The sequence below is a fragment of the Dendropsophus ebraccatus genome, chromosome 9, assembly GCF_027789765.1.
Source record: "Dendropsophus ebraccatus isolate aDenEbr1 chromosome 9, aDenEbr1.pat, whole genome shotgun sequence".
NCBI classification, from domain to species: Eukaryota; Metazoa; Chordata; class Amphibia; order Anura; family Hylidae; genus Dendropsophus; species Dendropsophus ebraccatus.
Window position 1 is genome coordinate 121,442,664 of NC_091462.1, and position 17,362 is coordinate 121,460,025.

At 48.5% G+C, this 17,362-nt stretch overlaps 1 protein-coding gene across 2 annotated transcripts in view; it reads right to left on the reverse strand.

The window, feature by feature from the left end:
• The window catches only part of STK36 (serine/threonine kinase 36), a 146,743-nt gene that overhangs the window by 8,464 nt on the left and 120,917 nt on the right, over positions 1–17,362 (reverse strand). For both annotated transcript variants that reach the window (XM_069984782.1, XM_069984783.1), the window contains exons 25-26: positions 822–984; positions 14–742 (exon numbers count right to left, since the gene is read on the reverse strand). In XM_069984782.1, coding sequence (XP_069840883.1) covers positions 14–742; positions 822–984 — 892 coding nt within the window. The remainder of the gene's footprint in view (positions 1–13; positions 743–821; positions 985–17,362) is intronic.

Below are 17,362 nucleotides of genomic sequence, written 5' to 3' on the forward strand. Positions count from 1 at the left end.
GACAATGTGGTACCTGACAGAAGGTGGAGATGCCACTAAGACTGCGCAGTGCGATGACAGAAGCCAAGCGCACCGGCTCCTCCTGGTCTGTACAAGCTGCATGAAGCAAGGACTCCGGCACCTTCATCGGCAGGGGAGGAAGATCTGCCTCATCATGGGACACTGAACCAAGGTTCCCCAAAGCCGCGGCTGCATGGACTCGAGTCTTTGCTTGTGGGTCACGTAACAACATTAATAACTGAGATGCTGCACTGGACACCCAGAAGCCGCCGTCTCCAGGAAAGGATTTATGGTAGACACAATTCCCCACAGCAAACGCGGCAGCTCTCCGCACTCGGGTATCTGGATCCGACAGACAGTCCACAAGCTTCTTCACTATTGAAGCTGAAAGAGATTCTCCAAGACGTGAGAAGTTTCCAGCCAAAGAACAGGCAGCCGATCTCATCTCCGCATCCGAAGTCTGAAGGCATCGGCAAAGGAGCGTATCCCAATCTCCAACAGCTCGGTGCACTAGGGAGGAGTGTGCGGCCGATGCTCGAATCAAGTGACTGAACAGAGTCAGGAGCTCAATGACTACACAGTCCGGCCCCGACCCCAGCGCTCTGCTCATCCATGACACCACATCCTCTGAGGAGGAAGCCTTAGAAAAGAACTGCGACAAGAACTCTTCCTCCATGAGAACCAGTCGGCTAAGAAGACAGAGTGGGGTCTGAGCCTGCCCCTCCGGAAGCAGAGAACATGCCTGAAAGACAAGATACCAGTCATGTTCTGACCACAGCAGGAAAGGATGTAAGAGCCGGCTACACCAAGGTCACTGCTACCTGGAGGAGAGAAGCCACCACTACTTCTTGTCTCAGGGTCCTCAAGATCTCATGTAAAGTTTCAGTGGAGATGTCAAGAGACAGAGGGACACAAAGGAGCTGAGATGTGAGACTGACAACATCCACAAGGGTCCGAGAGGTGTCCCAGCCCGACACCCGGCAGCTGTGAAGAGATCAGTGGCAAGTCAATAAATGTAAGAACTATGCCTGTAATAAACGATAGGAGGTAAAAGATTATATATATATACATATATAGGGGTAAAAGCTATAATATATATATATATATATATATATACACAGACACATACACAGTGGTACCTTGGTTTAACAGTATCTTGGATTGAGAATGTTTTGCAAGAAGAGATCACAGTTTTTCTTAATTGTATCTTGGAGTAAGAGCTCCCTGTACTGGGTGGGAGGGGGAGTGGGGGAGGGGCATGGTCTGCATAGCGGGGTCTACAGCTCTGTACTCTGACCCAAGAAGTCTCCTTCACCTTCCACATCATAGCAGATCCACTTCAGGCTGGGGCGTACATCAGGGGACAGGACTGTGGAGATAATCTCTCCATAGCTGTAACCCCTCTCTCCCCGGACAGAGAGCGCTGCATGTATGTGCCCACATCTGTCCTGCTCATTCCTTCCTGCTCCCTGCAGTCTCTGTCAGCCCTTGTTTTTCCCATCCTCTCCATTCCTGCTATAATGTGCCTGCACTCACACTCAGTTATACACTGCTGATATACTGTGCCTGCACTCACACTCAGTTATACACTGCTGATATACTGTGCCTGCACTCACGCTCAGCTATACACACTGCTGCTATAATGTGCCAGCACTTACATTCAGCTATATACACTGCTGCTATGTGCCTGCACTTACACTCAGCTATATACACTGCTGCTATAATGTGCCCACACTTACACTCAGCTATACACACTGCTGTACAGAAAAGATTCTGTCACTGTCCTCCTGCACAACTCTGTGATTCTCACTTACTGACACACACCCCTTCCCCATGGCTGTCATGTGACCACACAGACCTTTGACAGCAGCCCTGGTTCTTTATTCTAGCCTGTTGTACTACGCTCCTACATTATGGGGATCTGCAGCTCCATCCTGTATCTACAAACTGCTGCAGTGTTATCAGGGTTATACAGTTACTATACATTATATACCACATGCTGCTATACTGTACAGTAACTTATATATCACATATCCAGCTGCTGCTGTGTTATCAGGGTTATACAGTTACTATACATTATATACCACATGCTGCTATACTGTACAGTAACTTATATATCACATATCCAGCTGCTACAGTGTTATCAGGGTTATACAGTTACTATACATTATATACCACATGCTGATTGCTATACTGTACAGTAACTTATACATCACATATCCAGCTGCTGTGTTATCAGGGTTATACAGTTACTATACATTATATACCACATGCTGCTATACTGTACAGTAACTTATATATCACATATCCAGCTGCTGTGTTATCAGGGTTATACAGTTACTATACATTATATACCACATGCTGCTATACTGTACAGTAACTTATATATCACATATCCAGCTGCTGTGTTATCAGGGTTATACAGTTACTATACATTATACACCACATGCTGCTATACTGTACAGTAACTTATATATCACATATCCAGCTGCTACTGTGTTATCAGGGTTATACAGTTACTATACATTATATACCACATGCTGCTATACTGTACAGTAACTTATATATCACATATCCAGCTGCTGTGTTATCAGGGTTATACAGTTACTATACATTATATACCACATGCTGCTATACTGTACAGTAACTTATATATCACATATCCAGCTGCTGTGTTATCAGGGTTATACAGTTACTATACATTATACACCACATGCTGCTATACTGTACAGTAACTTATATATCACATATCCAGCTGCTGCTGTGTTATCAGGGTTATACAGTTACTATACATTATATACCACATGCTGCTATACTGTACAGTAACTTATATATCACATATCCAGCTGCAGTGTTATCAGGGTTATACAGTTACTATACATTATATACCCATGCTGCTATACTGTACAGTAACTTATATATCACATATCCAGCTGTTGTGTTATCAGGGTTATACAGTTACTATACATTATATACCACATGTTGCTATACTGTACAGTAACTTATATATCACATATCCAGCTGCTGCTGTGTTATCAGGGTTATACAGTTACTATACATTATATACCACATGCTGCTATACTGTACAGTAACTTATATATCACATATCCAGCTGCTGTGTTATCAGGGTTATACAGTTACTATACATTATACACCACATGCTGCTATATTGTACAGTAACTTATATATCACATATCCAGCTGCTGTGTTATCAGGGTTATACAGTTACTATACATTATATACCACATGCTGCTATACTGTACAGTAACTTATATATCACATATCCAGCTGCTGTGTTATCAGGGTTATACAGTTACTATACATTATACACCACATGCTGATTGCTATACTGTACAGTAACTTATATATCACATATCCAGCTGCTGCTGTGTTATCAGGGTTATACAGTTACTATACATTATATACCACATGCTGATTTCTATACTGTACAGTAACTTATATATCACATATCCAGCTGCAGTGTTATCAGGGTTATACAGTTACTATACATTATACACCACATGCTGATTGCTATACTGTACAGTAACTTATATATCACATATCTAGCTGCTGTGTTATCAGGGTTATACAGTTAATATACATTATATACCACATGCTGCTATTCTGTACAGTAACTTATATATCACATATCCAGCTGCTGTGTTATCAGTGTTATACAGTTACTATACATTATACACCACATGCTGCTATACTGTACAGTAACTTATATATCACATATCCAGCTGCTGTGTTATCAGGGTTATACAGTTACTATACATTATATACCACATGCTGCTATACTGTACAGTAACTTATATATCACATATCCAGCTGCTGTGTTATCAGGGTTATACAGTTACTATACATCACATGCTGATTGCTATACTGTACAGTAACTTATATATCACATATCCAGCTGCTGTGTTATCAGGGTTATACAGTTACTATACATTATATACCACATGCTGCTATACTGTACAGTAACTTATATATCACATATCCAGCTGCTGTGTTATCAGGGTTATACAGTTACTATACATCACATGCTGATTGCTATACTGTACAGTAACTTATATATCACATATCCAGCTGCTGTGTTATCAGGGTTATACAGTTACTATATATTATACACCACATGCTGCTATACTGTACAGTAACATATATCACATATCCAGCTGCTGTGTTATCAGGGTTATACAGTTACTATACATTATACACCACATGCTGCTATACTGTACAGCAACTTATATATCACATATCCAGCTGCTGTGTTATCAGGGTTATACAGTTACTATACATTATACACCACATGCTGATTGCTATACTGTACAGTAACTTATATATCACATATCCAGCTGCTGCTGTGTTATCAGGGTTATACAGTTACTATACATTATACAACACATGCTGATTGCTATACTGTACAGTAACTTATATATCACAGATCCAGCTGCTGTGTTATCAGGGTTATACAGTTACTATACATTATATACCACATGCTGCTATACTGTACAGTAACATATATCACATATCCAGCTGCTGTGTTATCAGGGTTATGCAGTTACTATACATTATATACCACATGCTGCTATATTGTACAGTAACTTATATATCACATATCCAGCTGCTGTGTTATCAGGGTTATACAGTTACTATACATTACATACCACATGCTGCTATACTGTACAGTAACTTATATATCACATATCCAGCTGCTGTGTTATCAGGGTTATACAGTTACTATACATTATACACCACATGCTGATTGCTATACTGTACAGTAACTTATATATCACATATCCAGCTGCTGTGTTATCAGGGTTATACAGTTACTATACATTATACACCACATGCTGCTATACTGTACAGTAACTTATATATCACGTATCCAGCTGCTGTGTTATCAGGGTTATACAGTTACTATACATTATATACCACATGCTGCTATACTGTACAGTAACTTATATATCACATATCCAGCTGCTGCAGTGTTATCAGGGTTATACAGTTACTATACATTATACACCACATGCTGCTGTACTGTACAGTAACTTATATATCACATATCCAGCTGCTGTGTTATCAGGGTTATACAGTTACTATACATTATATACCACATGCTGCTATACTGTACAGTAACTTATATATCACATATCCAGCTGCTGTGTTATCAGGGTTATACAGTTACTATACATTATACACCACATGCTGCTATACTGTACAGTAACTTATATATCACATATCCAGCTGCTGTGTTATCAGGGTTATACAGTTACTATACATTATACACCACATGCTGCTATACTGTACAGTAACTTATATATCACATATCCAGCTGCTGTGTTATCAGTAGTGATGAGCGAGTACTAAAATGCTCGGGTGCACGGGAGATGCACGAATATCTCCCGATACTAAAGTGCTCGTTTCGAGTAACGAACCCCATTGAAGTCAATGGGAGACTCAAGCATTTTTGCAGGAGACTTAAAGGGGTATTCTCCCCAAGAGCTAAAAAAATAAAATGCTCCCAAACCTAGCCATTCGTACTCACCAAGTCCCCCTGAGAATTTTGAGCCATCTCCCGTGTTTCTAGCTTCTTCCGTTCTATAGTTACAAGTTTTTTTAAAAAGCCGAACTATATCCAACATGGCGCCGGCCAGAAAACTACATCTCCCATCATGCAATGCTTATGTCTGTCTGATACATGATGTAGCAGAGCTGATATTCACAAGATATAGCACAGTTCAGTGAGTTGTAGAGCAGAGTTGAATAAGTGTTGAGTGAGCAAAACAGTTAATTGTGTTATGCAGCAGAGTTGATTGTGTTATGCAGCAGAGTTGATTGTGTGATGCAGCAGAGTTGATTGTGTGATGCAGCATAGTTGATTGTGTAATATAGTAGAGTTGATTGTGTGATGCAGCAGAGCTGATTGTGTGATACATTAGAGTTGATTGTGTGATGCAGCAGAGTTGATTGTGTGATATAGTAGAGTTGCTTGTGTGATATAGTAGAGTCGATTGTGGGATCCAGCAGAGTTGAGTGAAATAGCAGGTGAGTCACGGGGGGTTTGTATCTGGGGGCTATTGCCGCGGGCCGGGCAAGTTCCCGGTGCGGGTGGTGCCGCCGCTGCGGGTGAGTTACGGAGAGGGGAAGAGGGGGGGGGGTGAGATTGCTGGGGGCGCTTGCCGCGGGCCGGGCATGTTCCGGGTGCGGGGGGGGGGGGGGGGTGTTCCGCCACTGCGGGTGAGTTACCGGGGGTGGGGGATGGAGAGATTGCCGCGGGCCGGGAGACTTCCGGGTGTGGGTGGTGACGCAGCTGCGGGTGAGTTACCGGGAGTGGGGGCGATTGCTGGGGGCGCTTGCCACGGGCCGGGAGAGTTCCGCCGCTGTGGGTGAGTTACCGGGGGGTGGGGGAGATTGCTGGGGGTGCTTTCCGCGGGCCTGGTGACTTCCGGGGGGGGGGGCGGGGGGTTGTGCCGCCGCTGCGGGTGAGTTACCGGGGGTGGGGGGCAATTGCTGGGGGCGCTTGCCGTGGGCCGGGCCAGTTCCGGGTGCGGGTGTTGGGGTAGGTGCCGCGGGGGAGTTACGGGGAATGGGATTGCTGGGGGCGCTTGCCGCGGGCCGGGCGAGTTTCTTAGGCTGCATTTACATGTTCCGTGATCCTCACGGACGTGGAATGGCGGTGACGGAGTTCCCCCGCGGCCAGACAGCATCTGTAATTAGATGCTGGGAGAGGGGGAGACTGTTTTCACACAAGCGCCGTGCTGTACTGAAGCAGCCGTGTGGCGCTGACAGTACAGCGCAGCGTTTATGAATACAGTCTCCCTCGCTCCCAGCATCTAATTACAGATGCTGTCCGGCCGCGGGGGAACTCCGTTACTGCCATTCCACGTCCGTTATCCGTCAGGATCACGGAACGTGTAAATGCAGCCTTATGATTGTGCACAGAGCTGGTCACTTGCGGCACCCGAGTCCCGCGGCACCTCTGTTACCCACGGCCCTCACGGGGGGAGGGGTATGGGTTGCTGCCTGTATACCCCGCCACGAAAGACCCGCGGGAGTGCTGGCATGCAAATGATACCAGCGGGTGGGTGCTGGAGGGCAGTTGCTGGTAAGCCCAGCTGAGGGCGGTTGCTGCAGGTGAGTGAGCCACTGGTGATGGGGGGGAAGGATGCCGCCGGTAAGCGCCGACACGAGCAAGGGGGCATAGTCAGGGGGAAAAGTCAGGGGGTGAGCACTGGGGCTGGGGCCATACCATGCGGGTGACAGGGGTGGCTGCTGTTAGAAAGGGAGACAGTGACAGCTGCACTGATCACTGTCTCCCTCTCTTACAGAAGCCATCCCCTGTCTGTGTCCTCCCTCACTTCAGATTGGCCGGGTTAGAAGCGCTAACCCGGCCCATTGAAGAGATGTAGGACACGTGATGCCGTCTCGGAGGGTCGGGGCCAGGAGCAAGGAGCGTGTCGGGTTGGACTGAGAGCTGATGATTCTATGCAATCCGTGGCGGTGAACGCATCTGGATAACAGCAAAACTGTGCAGAATCCATAATAACTTTATATTGTAAAGATGGAAAGCTACGGGTGGGCAACGTATTAATGCAAAAATAATTTTGGGGGGAATACCCCTTTAAGTTCGGTAGAGGGAAGGTCGTGTGAATACCTGTCAACCTCAGAAATTAATGGAAACACAACGGAAATGGACAGGATACAGCAGGGGCAGCATGTATGCATGCCTCTGAGGCTGCCTAATCGCACCATTATGTCTAATTCTCTGCAACAGCCTGGTTAAAACAGAGGTAGGCAAAGGGACCACCCAAAAACTCAGCCTGACACAGCATGGCAGTGAGAACACAGGGAACCATTAAAAGTGAGTGAGGAAGCAAGTGAGCCTTCCAAAAATTAGGCCAGACACAGCATGGCATTGAGCACCCAGAGAACCATTAAAAGTGAGTGAGGAAGCAAGTGACCCCACCCAAAAATTGGAGTGAGTCCAGGGGCTGGGATATTTAGTGGACATGAACCCGGGTGCTGACAGCTAACTGGCTTGGCCAGCTGTCAGTCACCATCAAGGGTACACCTCATGCCTCTCGACTAGGGGTGGTGAGGCCCCGGCCCCGGCTAGACAAAAAAAATAATAAAATAAAACAGCTGGCTGGTTGGCGGGGGCGCGATTGGCGGGCCCCCATCAACCAGTCCCGCTCATCCGCAGACGTAGTGTGACGTCAAAACATGGCAGTGAGGACACAGAGAACCATTAGGAGTGAGGAAGCAATTGAGCCTCCCAATAATTAGGCCAGACCCTGCATGGTGAAAGAAGACTTGGCAGTTGGCTGAGAATTGAAGGAAGAGAAGGAGAGGAGATACCAAGAATCTTCATGTTGAGCTGCTTCCCCTGGGTGGACAGTTGAAATCAGGTGAAATCTAGGCTTTGTTGATTTTTATAAACGTCAGCCTGTCAGTGGACAGGCGGGTGCGCTTATCAGTGATGATGGCACCAGCTGCACTGAAGACCCGCTCTGACAACACGCTAGCGGCAGCCCAGCACCTCCAAGACGTAAAGCGCCAGTTTGGGCCACGTATCCAGCTTTGAAACCCAGTAGTTGTAGGAAGCAGTGATCGGTAAGGACGTTGGTATGGTCAGCAAGGTACTTCCTCACCATGTCCCTGAAGGCTTCCCCCCTACTCTGTCTAGACTGGGGACGGTTGACATAGTCTTGCTGGGGTGCCATGAAACTGTCAAAGGCCTTGGAGAGTGTTCCCCTGCCCCATGACAAGCTGCCTGCTCCACCGCTCCTCTCCCCCGCTCTTGGCCCACAGAACTACGTCCCCTGGCGCTAGTGGTGTCAGATGGGAAGTACATTTTCAGCTTCTGCACCAGGGCCTGTTGATATTGATTCCCTCTCATACTGCGTTCCACGGCAGGAATGAGAGTGGCCAAGTTCTGTTTGTACCGAGGGTCCAGGAGGGTGAACACCCAGTAATTGGTGTTGTCAAAAAAAATTTTAACCCAAGGGTCATGGGAAAGACAGCCTAACAAAGTCAGCCATGTGCGCCAGGGTCCCAACACGCAAAAACTCCCTCTCCTCACTAGCCTCAATTTCCTCCTTCTACTCCTCCTCCTCCACCACCAAATCCTCCTCTTCAGGCCATACACACTCAACAACTAAGGATTGAGCATAGGTACCCTCTTCAGTGGCGGCAGCAGTCTGCTCCTCTTCCTCCTCTTCTTCATTCTCCTCATCCTCTACTCGGTGTTGAGAAACTGACGTCAGGAACAGGTCAGGGCTATCTAGCAGCGGCTGTTCTTCACCCGTCTCCTGAGACGAAGGCAAAGTGTCAGACTTCAGGCTGAGCAGGGAGGTTTGAAGCAGACACAGCAGCGGGATGGTGAGGCTGATTATGGCGTCATCTCCGCTGACCATCTGTGTTGACTCCTCAAAGGGACCCAAGTACCTGACAGATAGCAGACATCCACATCCACTCCTCATTGTAGATTTGAGGTAGCTGACTGACCTGACTACCGCTTCTTACCGAGGTTGACATCTGGCACTCCACAATGGCTCTGCGTTGCTGGTAAACCCTGGCTACCATCTGGAAGGTGGAATTCCACCTCCTGGGCACGTCGCACAGCAGTCGGTGAGCTGGCAGTTGACCTTTGCGCTGCCCTAAGGGTGTCAGCATCCGTGGTTGACTTGCGGAAATGCGGACAGATGCGCCGCACCTTGGTGAGCAAGTCAGGCAAATTGCGGTAGGTCTTAAGGAACCGCTGCACCACTAGGTTGAACATGTGGGCCAGGCATGGTACATGAGTGAGGTTGCCAAGTTGCAGAGCCGCCACCAGGTTTCGCCCGTTGTCACACACAACCATGCCTGGTTTGAGGCTCCGTGGCGCGAGCCAAAAATTTGACTGCGCCGTGATGCCCTGAAACAGCTCCTGGGCCGTGTGCCTCTTGTCACCTAAGCTCAGCAGTTTCAACACCGCCTGTTGGCGCTTACCCACCAAACTGCTGATGCTACAAAATGGAGGCGACATGCTCGTGGAGGGAAATAGAGAGGAGGAGGAGGAAGAAGAGGAGGAAAAAGAGGTGTACAACCCATGAGAGACCGCGACCGAGGTAGGCCCACAATCTTCGGGGTGGGCACCACATGAGCGGAACCAGGGTCAGACTCTGTCCCAGCCTCCACCAAGTTGACCCAATGTGCCGTCAGGGAGATATAGTGTCCTGCCCACCAGCACTTGTCCACGTGTCGTGGTTAGGTGGACCTTGTCGCTGACCGCGTTGGTCAGGGCACGGATGATGTTATCCGACACGTGCTGGTGTAGGGCTGGGACGGCACACCGTGAAAAGTAGTGGCGGCTGGGGACAGAGTATCGAGGGACAGCCACCGCCATGAGGTACCTAAAAGCCTCTTTCTCAACCAGCCAATAGGGCAGCTTCTCCAAGCTCAGCAGTTTGCCTATGTGCACATTGAGGGCTTGTGCATGCGGGTGAGTGGCCGTGTATTTGCGCTTCCGTTCAAAGGTCTGCTGCAGGGACAGTAGAATGCTGCGCTTGGACACCTTGCTGGAGGGGGTGGAGCATAGTGGAGGTGAAGGGGTGCGTGTAGGGTGGGAGGCGCTCCTGCCTGGGGCCTGGATAGGGGGACTGACAGAGCCAGCACCTGACACAGGGGAAGGAGCAGGGGTGCAACTTGCAGTAACTGAACGTCCTTGGTTCCACTAAGTGGGGTGTTTAGCACTCATATGCCTGCGGGGGCTGGTAGTGGTGGCTCCCCTGCTGATCCTGGCGTGGCACACATTGCACACTACAGTCCGTCGGTCATCCGCACTTTCTTTAAAAAAAAAACCTCCAGACTTGGGAACATCTAGGCCTGGCCACGGGAGTTTGACTCCGTGAAACAGTTGCTGATCTACTCGCTCTGCCCCTGCCTCTCCCTCTGCCCACCCCTCTACCTCTTCCAACCGGTCCTGCGGGTGATCTTGCCTCCCCCTCAGAAGCATGGTCTTCACTAGGCTTATCCACCCAGCTCGGGTCAGTCACCTCGTCCTCATCCACCAGCTCCTCACTCTCCTCCTCACTCTGAGTTACATCCATGACAACAACCTCACTGTCTGACAACCGGGTCTCATCGTCATCATCAGACGCCTCTTCCAACCCCGCTTGCAAGTCCCCACTCTCATCACCCACTGACTGCATGAGCTGCATAATTTGGGCATCAGGACAGAGCGACTGCTCCGGTTGCTCTGACTCAGGGAAGGGTCCAGAAAAGAGTTCCTGAGAGCCCGGTGGTGGTGGTGGATCTGAATCCCTTCTTTCCCTGGAGGGGCCAGGATGTGGGGAAGGAGGCTATATATATATATATATATATATATATATATATATATATATATATATATATATACACAGTATATATAAAATAGCTGTTACCTCCTATTATTATAAATATTATAGCTGTTACCTCCGATTACTATATATATATATATATATATATATATATATATATATACAGTGGGGAAAAAAAGTATTTAGTCAGTCACCAATAGTGCAAGTTCTTCCACTTAAAAACATGATAATTTACATCATAACTGTAATTTACACCATATTAGACCTCAACTATGAGAGACAAAATGAGAAAACAAATCCCGAAAATCACATTGTCTGATTTTGTAAGAATTTATTTGCAAATTACAGTGGAAAATAAGTATTTGGTCACCTATAAACAATCAAGATTTCTGGCTCTCACAGACCTGTAACTTCTTCTTTAACCTCTTAAGGACATAGGACGTACCGGTACGTCCTATGTCCTCACTTGCACTTCAAAGCGGGGCCGCGCGGCGGCCCCGCTTTGAAGTGCCGCGATCCCGGGTGCCGCGTGTAGCCCGGGACCGCTGCTATTAGCGGGCACGGTCTGATCGCCGTGCCCGCTAATTAGCTAATCGGAGGCAGCTGTCAAAGTTGACAGCTGCCTCCGATTACCGGAGGCAACGTTTCCCTGGTGTCTAGTGGGGGAGATCGCTCCTCCGGGACCTTGTCCCGGAGGAGCGATCTCCGTTACTGATGCCGGCCGGGGACGCGTCCAAGATGGCGCCGTCCTCGGCTCGGCACTCGTTTACTTCCGGCTGCAGCAGCCGAAAGCAAACGAGTGCCGATCTCATGGATCTCTGCAGCATATCTATGCTGCAGAGATCTCAATGAGAGATCACAGTGTATATACTAGAAGTCCCCCAGGGGGAATAACCCTAACCCCAGGGGGGGAATAACCCTAACCCCAGGGGGGGAATAACCTTAACCCCAGGGGGAATAACCCTAACCCCAGGGGGAATAACCCTAACCCCAGGGGGGGAATAACCCTAACCCCAGGGGGGGAATAACCCTAACCCCAGGGGGGCTTCTAGTATATGTGTAAAAAAAAAAAAAAAAAGTGTTGTTAATAGTAAAAAGCCCCCTCCCTAATAAAAGTCTGAATCACCCCCTTTTCCCAGGTTTTAAATAAAAGTAAACAAATAAATAAATAAACATGTTTGCTATCGCCGCGTGCGTAATCGCCCGAACTATTAATTAATCACATTCCTGATCTCGTACGGTAAACGGCGTCAGCGCAAAAAAATCCCAAAGTGCAAAATTGCGCATTTTTGGTCGCATCAAATCCAGAAAAAATGTAATAAAAAGTGATCAAAAAGACGTATATGCGCAATCAAGGTACCGATAGAAAGATCAAATCATGGCGCAAAAAATGACACCTCGCACAGCCCCATAGAGCAAAGGATAAAAGCGCTATAAGCCGGGAATGGAGCGATTTTAAGGAACGTATTTTGGTTAACAACGGTTTGAATTTTTTACAGGCCATCAGATACAATATAAGTTATACATGTTATATATCGTTTTAATCATAACGACTTGAGGAACATGCATAACAAGTCAGTTTTACCCCAGGGTGAATGGCGTAAAAACACATTTCCCCCAAATAAAAGAAATGCGTTTTTTTTTTTCAATTTCACCACACTTCGAATTTTTTTCTGGTTTCGCAGTGTACTTTATGCAAAAATTCAGCCTGTAATTGCAAAGTACAATTAGTGACGCAAAAAATAAGGGGTCATGTGGGTTTCTAGGTGGAAAAAATGCAAGTGCTATGACCTTTTAAACACAAGGAGGAAAAACCGAAAACGTAAAAACGAAAATGGGCCATGTCCTTAAAGGGTTAAGGGTATATTCACACGGGCGGGCTCGCAGCGAGATTCTCGCTGCGAGCCCGGCAGGTCCTGGCAGTTCCCATACACTACATACTTGCTGCGGTCTAAACGACCGCAGCGAGTATGTAATTATACCGCCCTTAACCCCTTCTGCTCCCGCCCGGCTCCCCCGCTGTAAGCATACTTTACCTGTCCTTGCTGCACGGGTCCGGCGTCCTGCTCTCCCGCCCGGCCAATCAGTGGCTGCGGCTGGGCAACACACTAATAGTCCGGACAGGAGAGCAGGACACCGGACCCGTGCAGCAAGGACAAGTAAAGTATGCTTACAGCGGGGGAGCCGGCCGGGAGCAGAAGGGGTTAAGGGCGGCAGAATTACATACTCGCTGCGGTCGTTTAGACCGCAGCAAGTATGTAGTGTATGGGAACTGCCAGGCTCGCAGCGAGAATCTCCCTGCGAGCCCGCCCGTGTGAATATACCCTAAGAGTCTCCTCTTTCCTCCACTCATTACCTGTAGTAATGGCACCTGTTTAAACTTGTTATCAGTATAAAAAGACACCTGTGCACACCCTCAAACAGTCAGACTCCAAACTCCACTATGGTGAAGACCAAAGAGCTGTCAAAGGACACCAGAAACAAAATTGTAGCCCTGCACCAGGCTGGGAAGACTGAATCTGCAATAGGCAACCAGCTTGGAGTGAAGAAATCAACTGTGGGAGCAATAATTAGAAAATGGAAGACATACAAGACCACTGATAATCTCCCTCGATCTGGGGCTCCACGCAAAATCTCACCCCGTGGGGTCAAAATGATCACAAGAACGGTGAGCAAAAATCCCAGAACCACGTGGGGCGACCTAGTGAATGAACTGCAGAGAGCTGGGACCAATGTAACAAAGCCTACCATCAGTAAGGCACTACGCCAGTGCCAGGGACTCAGATCCTGCAGTGCCAGACGTGTCCCACTGCTTAAGCCAGTACATGTCTGGGCCCGTCTGCAGTTTGCTGGAGAGCATTTGGATGATACAGAAGAGTATTGGGAGAATGTCCTATCGTCTGATGAAACCAAAGTGGAACTGTTTGGTAGAAACACAACTTGTCGTGTTTGGAGGAAAAAGAAAACTGAGTTGCATCCATCACACACCATAGCTACTGTAAAGCATGGGGGGGGGGGGGAACATCAGGCTTTGGGGCTGTTTCTCTGCAAAGGGGCCAGGACGACTGATCCGGGTACATGAAAGAATGAATGGGGCCATGGATCGGGAGATACTGAGTGCAAACCTCCTTCCATCAGCAAGGGCATTGTAGATGAAACGTGGCTGACAATGATCCAAAGCGCACCGCCAGGGCAACCAAGGAGCGGCTTGGTAAGAAGCATTTCTAGGTCCTGGAGTGGCCGAGCCAGTCTCCACATCTCAACCCTATAGAAAACCTTTGGAGGGAGGTGAAAGTCCGTGTTGCCAAGCGACAGCCCCAAAACATCACTGCTCTAGAGGAGATCTGCATGGAGGAATGGGCCAACAGACCAACAACAGTGTGCGCCAACCTTGTGAGAACTTACAGAAAACGTGTGACCTCTGTCATTGCCAACAAAGGAGATAGGACAAAGGATTGGGAGGAAATTTTGTTACTGACCAAATACTTATTTTCCACCATAATTTGCAAATAAATTCTTAAAAAGTCAGACAATGTGATTTTCGGGATTTGTTTTCTCATTTTGTCTCCCATAGTTGAGGTCTAATATGGTGTCAATTACAGACGCCTCTCATCTTTGTAAGTGGTGGAACTTGCACTATTGGGGACGGACTAAATACTTTTTTTCCCACTGTATGTATATTATAGCTGTTACCTCCTATTACTATATATATATATTTTAGCTGTTTCCTTCTATTACTATACATACATATAATATCCTTTTGGCAATTCCTTCTCAAGCTTCCTCTAAGGTGACACAGTCAGTGACCACTTTAGAATCAGATACAATCACAGGAGGGGTATCACAATTAAAACATAAATTTTAATATCCCCACAAAACACACAGAAACAACAAGTGTCACCCGGCCACTAAAAGCCCCTCCCCCCCGCTAAGCAATCATAGGGCTTCAAGAAACACGCTGAATAGGCAGGATGGAGGAGGTCTCAGCAGGCAAGTATCCTGCTAGTTGTCACTCATTGCCGGTGATGACACAGTGCTGCCAGTGGTCCCGTGTAGCTGCCACAGTGCTGCCAGTGGTCCCGTGTAGCCGCCACAGTGCTGCCAGTGGTCCCGTGTAGCTGCCACAGTGCTGCCAGTGGTCCAGTGTAGCTGCCACAGTGCTGCCAGTGGTCCAGTGTAGCTGCCACAGTGCTGCCAGTGGTCCAGTGTAGCTGCCACAGTGCTGCCAGTGGTCCAGTGTAGCTGCCACAGTGCTGCCAGTGGTCCCGTGTAAGTGACAGATTAAAAGTTGTTTTACATGTGATACCCCTCCTGTGATTAGATGTTGATCCGGTGGTAAAGCTACATTATTGGTTGATACGATAACGATATCTGGTGATCACGTCAACTAAAAGAAAAGTCTGAGGAACAACAACCTGTGAGTACTGCTCATCCACCCCATCCACCTAGAAGCAACTAATTCTCTATCACTTACACCAAGCTCACTATTCCTATAAGCACTCTGTCTACAAAGCTACCAACACCCACCCACATCAGTCCCTCTCTCCTTCCATCACTCATCCCCCCAGTGGAATCCACCCACATCAGTCCCTCTCTCCTTCCATCACCCATCCCCCCCAGTGGAATCTTTCCACATCAGTCCCTCTCTCCTTCCATCACTCATCCCCCCAGTGGAATCCACCCACATCAGTCCCTCTCTCCTTCCATCACCCATCCCCCCCAGTGGAATCCACCCACATCAGTCCCTCTCTCCTTCCATCACTCATCCCCCCAGTGGAATCCACCCACATCAGTCCCTCTCTCCTTCCATCCCCCCAGTGGAATCCACCCACATCAGTCCCTCTCTCCTTCCATCACTCATCCCCCCCAGTGGAATCCCTCCACATCAGTCCCTCTCTCCTTCCATCACCAATCCCCCCCAGTGGAATCCACCCACATCAGTCCCTCTCCTTCCATCACCCAGCCCCCCAGTGGAATCCACCCACATCAGTCCCTCTCTCCTTCCATCACACATCCCCCCCCAGTGGAATCCACCCACATCAGTCCCTCTCTCCTTACATCACCCATCCCCCCCAGTGGAATCCCTCCACATCAGTCCCTCTCTCCTTCCATCACCCATCCCCCCAGTGGAATCCACCCACATCAGTCCCTCTCTCCTTCCATCCCCCCCAGTGGAATTCACCCACATCAGTCCCTCTCTCCTTCCATCCCCCATCCCCCCAGTGGAATCCACCCACATCAGTCCCTCTCTCCTTCCATCACCCATCCCCCCCAGTGGAATCCACCCACATCAGTTCCACTGTCCTTCCATCACCCCCCCCCCAGTGGAATCACTCCACATCAGTCCCTCTCTCCTTCCATCACCCATCCCCCCCCAGTGGAATCACTCCACATCAGTCCCTCTCTCCTTCCATCCCCCATCCCCCCAGTGGAATCCACCCACATCAGTCCCTCTCTCCTTCCATCACCCATCCCCCCCCCCCAGTGGAATCACTCCACATCAGTCCCTCTCTCCTTCCATCACCCATCCCCCCAGTGGAATAACTCCACATCAGTCCCTCTCTCCTTCCATCACCCCCAGTGGAATCCACCCACATCAGTCCCTCTCTCCTTCCATCACCCATCCCCCCCCAGTGGAATCCCTCCACATCAGTCCCTCTCTCCTTCCATCACCCATCCCCCCAGTGGAATCCACCCACATCAGTCCCTCTCTCCTTCCATCACCCATCCCCCCCAGTGGAATCCACCCACATCGGCCCCTCTCTCCTTCCATCACCCATCCCCCCAGTGGAATCCACCCACATCAGTCCCTCTCTCCTTCCATCACCCATCCCCCCCAGTGGAATCCACCCACATCAGTTCCACTGTCCTTCCATCACCCCCCCCCCCCAGTGGAATCACTCCACATCAGTCCCTCTCTCCTTCCATCACCCATCCCCCCCCCAGTGGAATCACTCCACATCAGTCCCTCTCTCCTTCCATCCCCCATCCCCCCAGTGGAATCCACCCACATCAGTCCC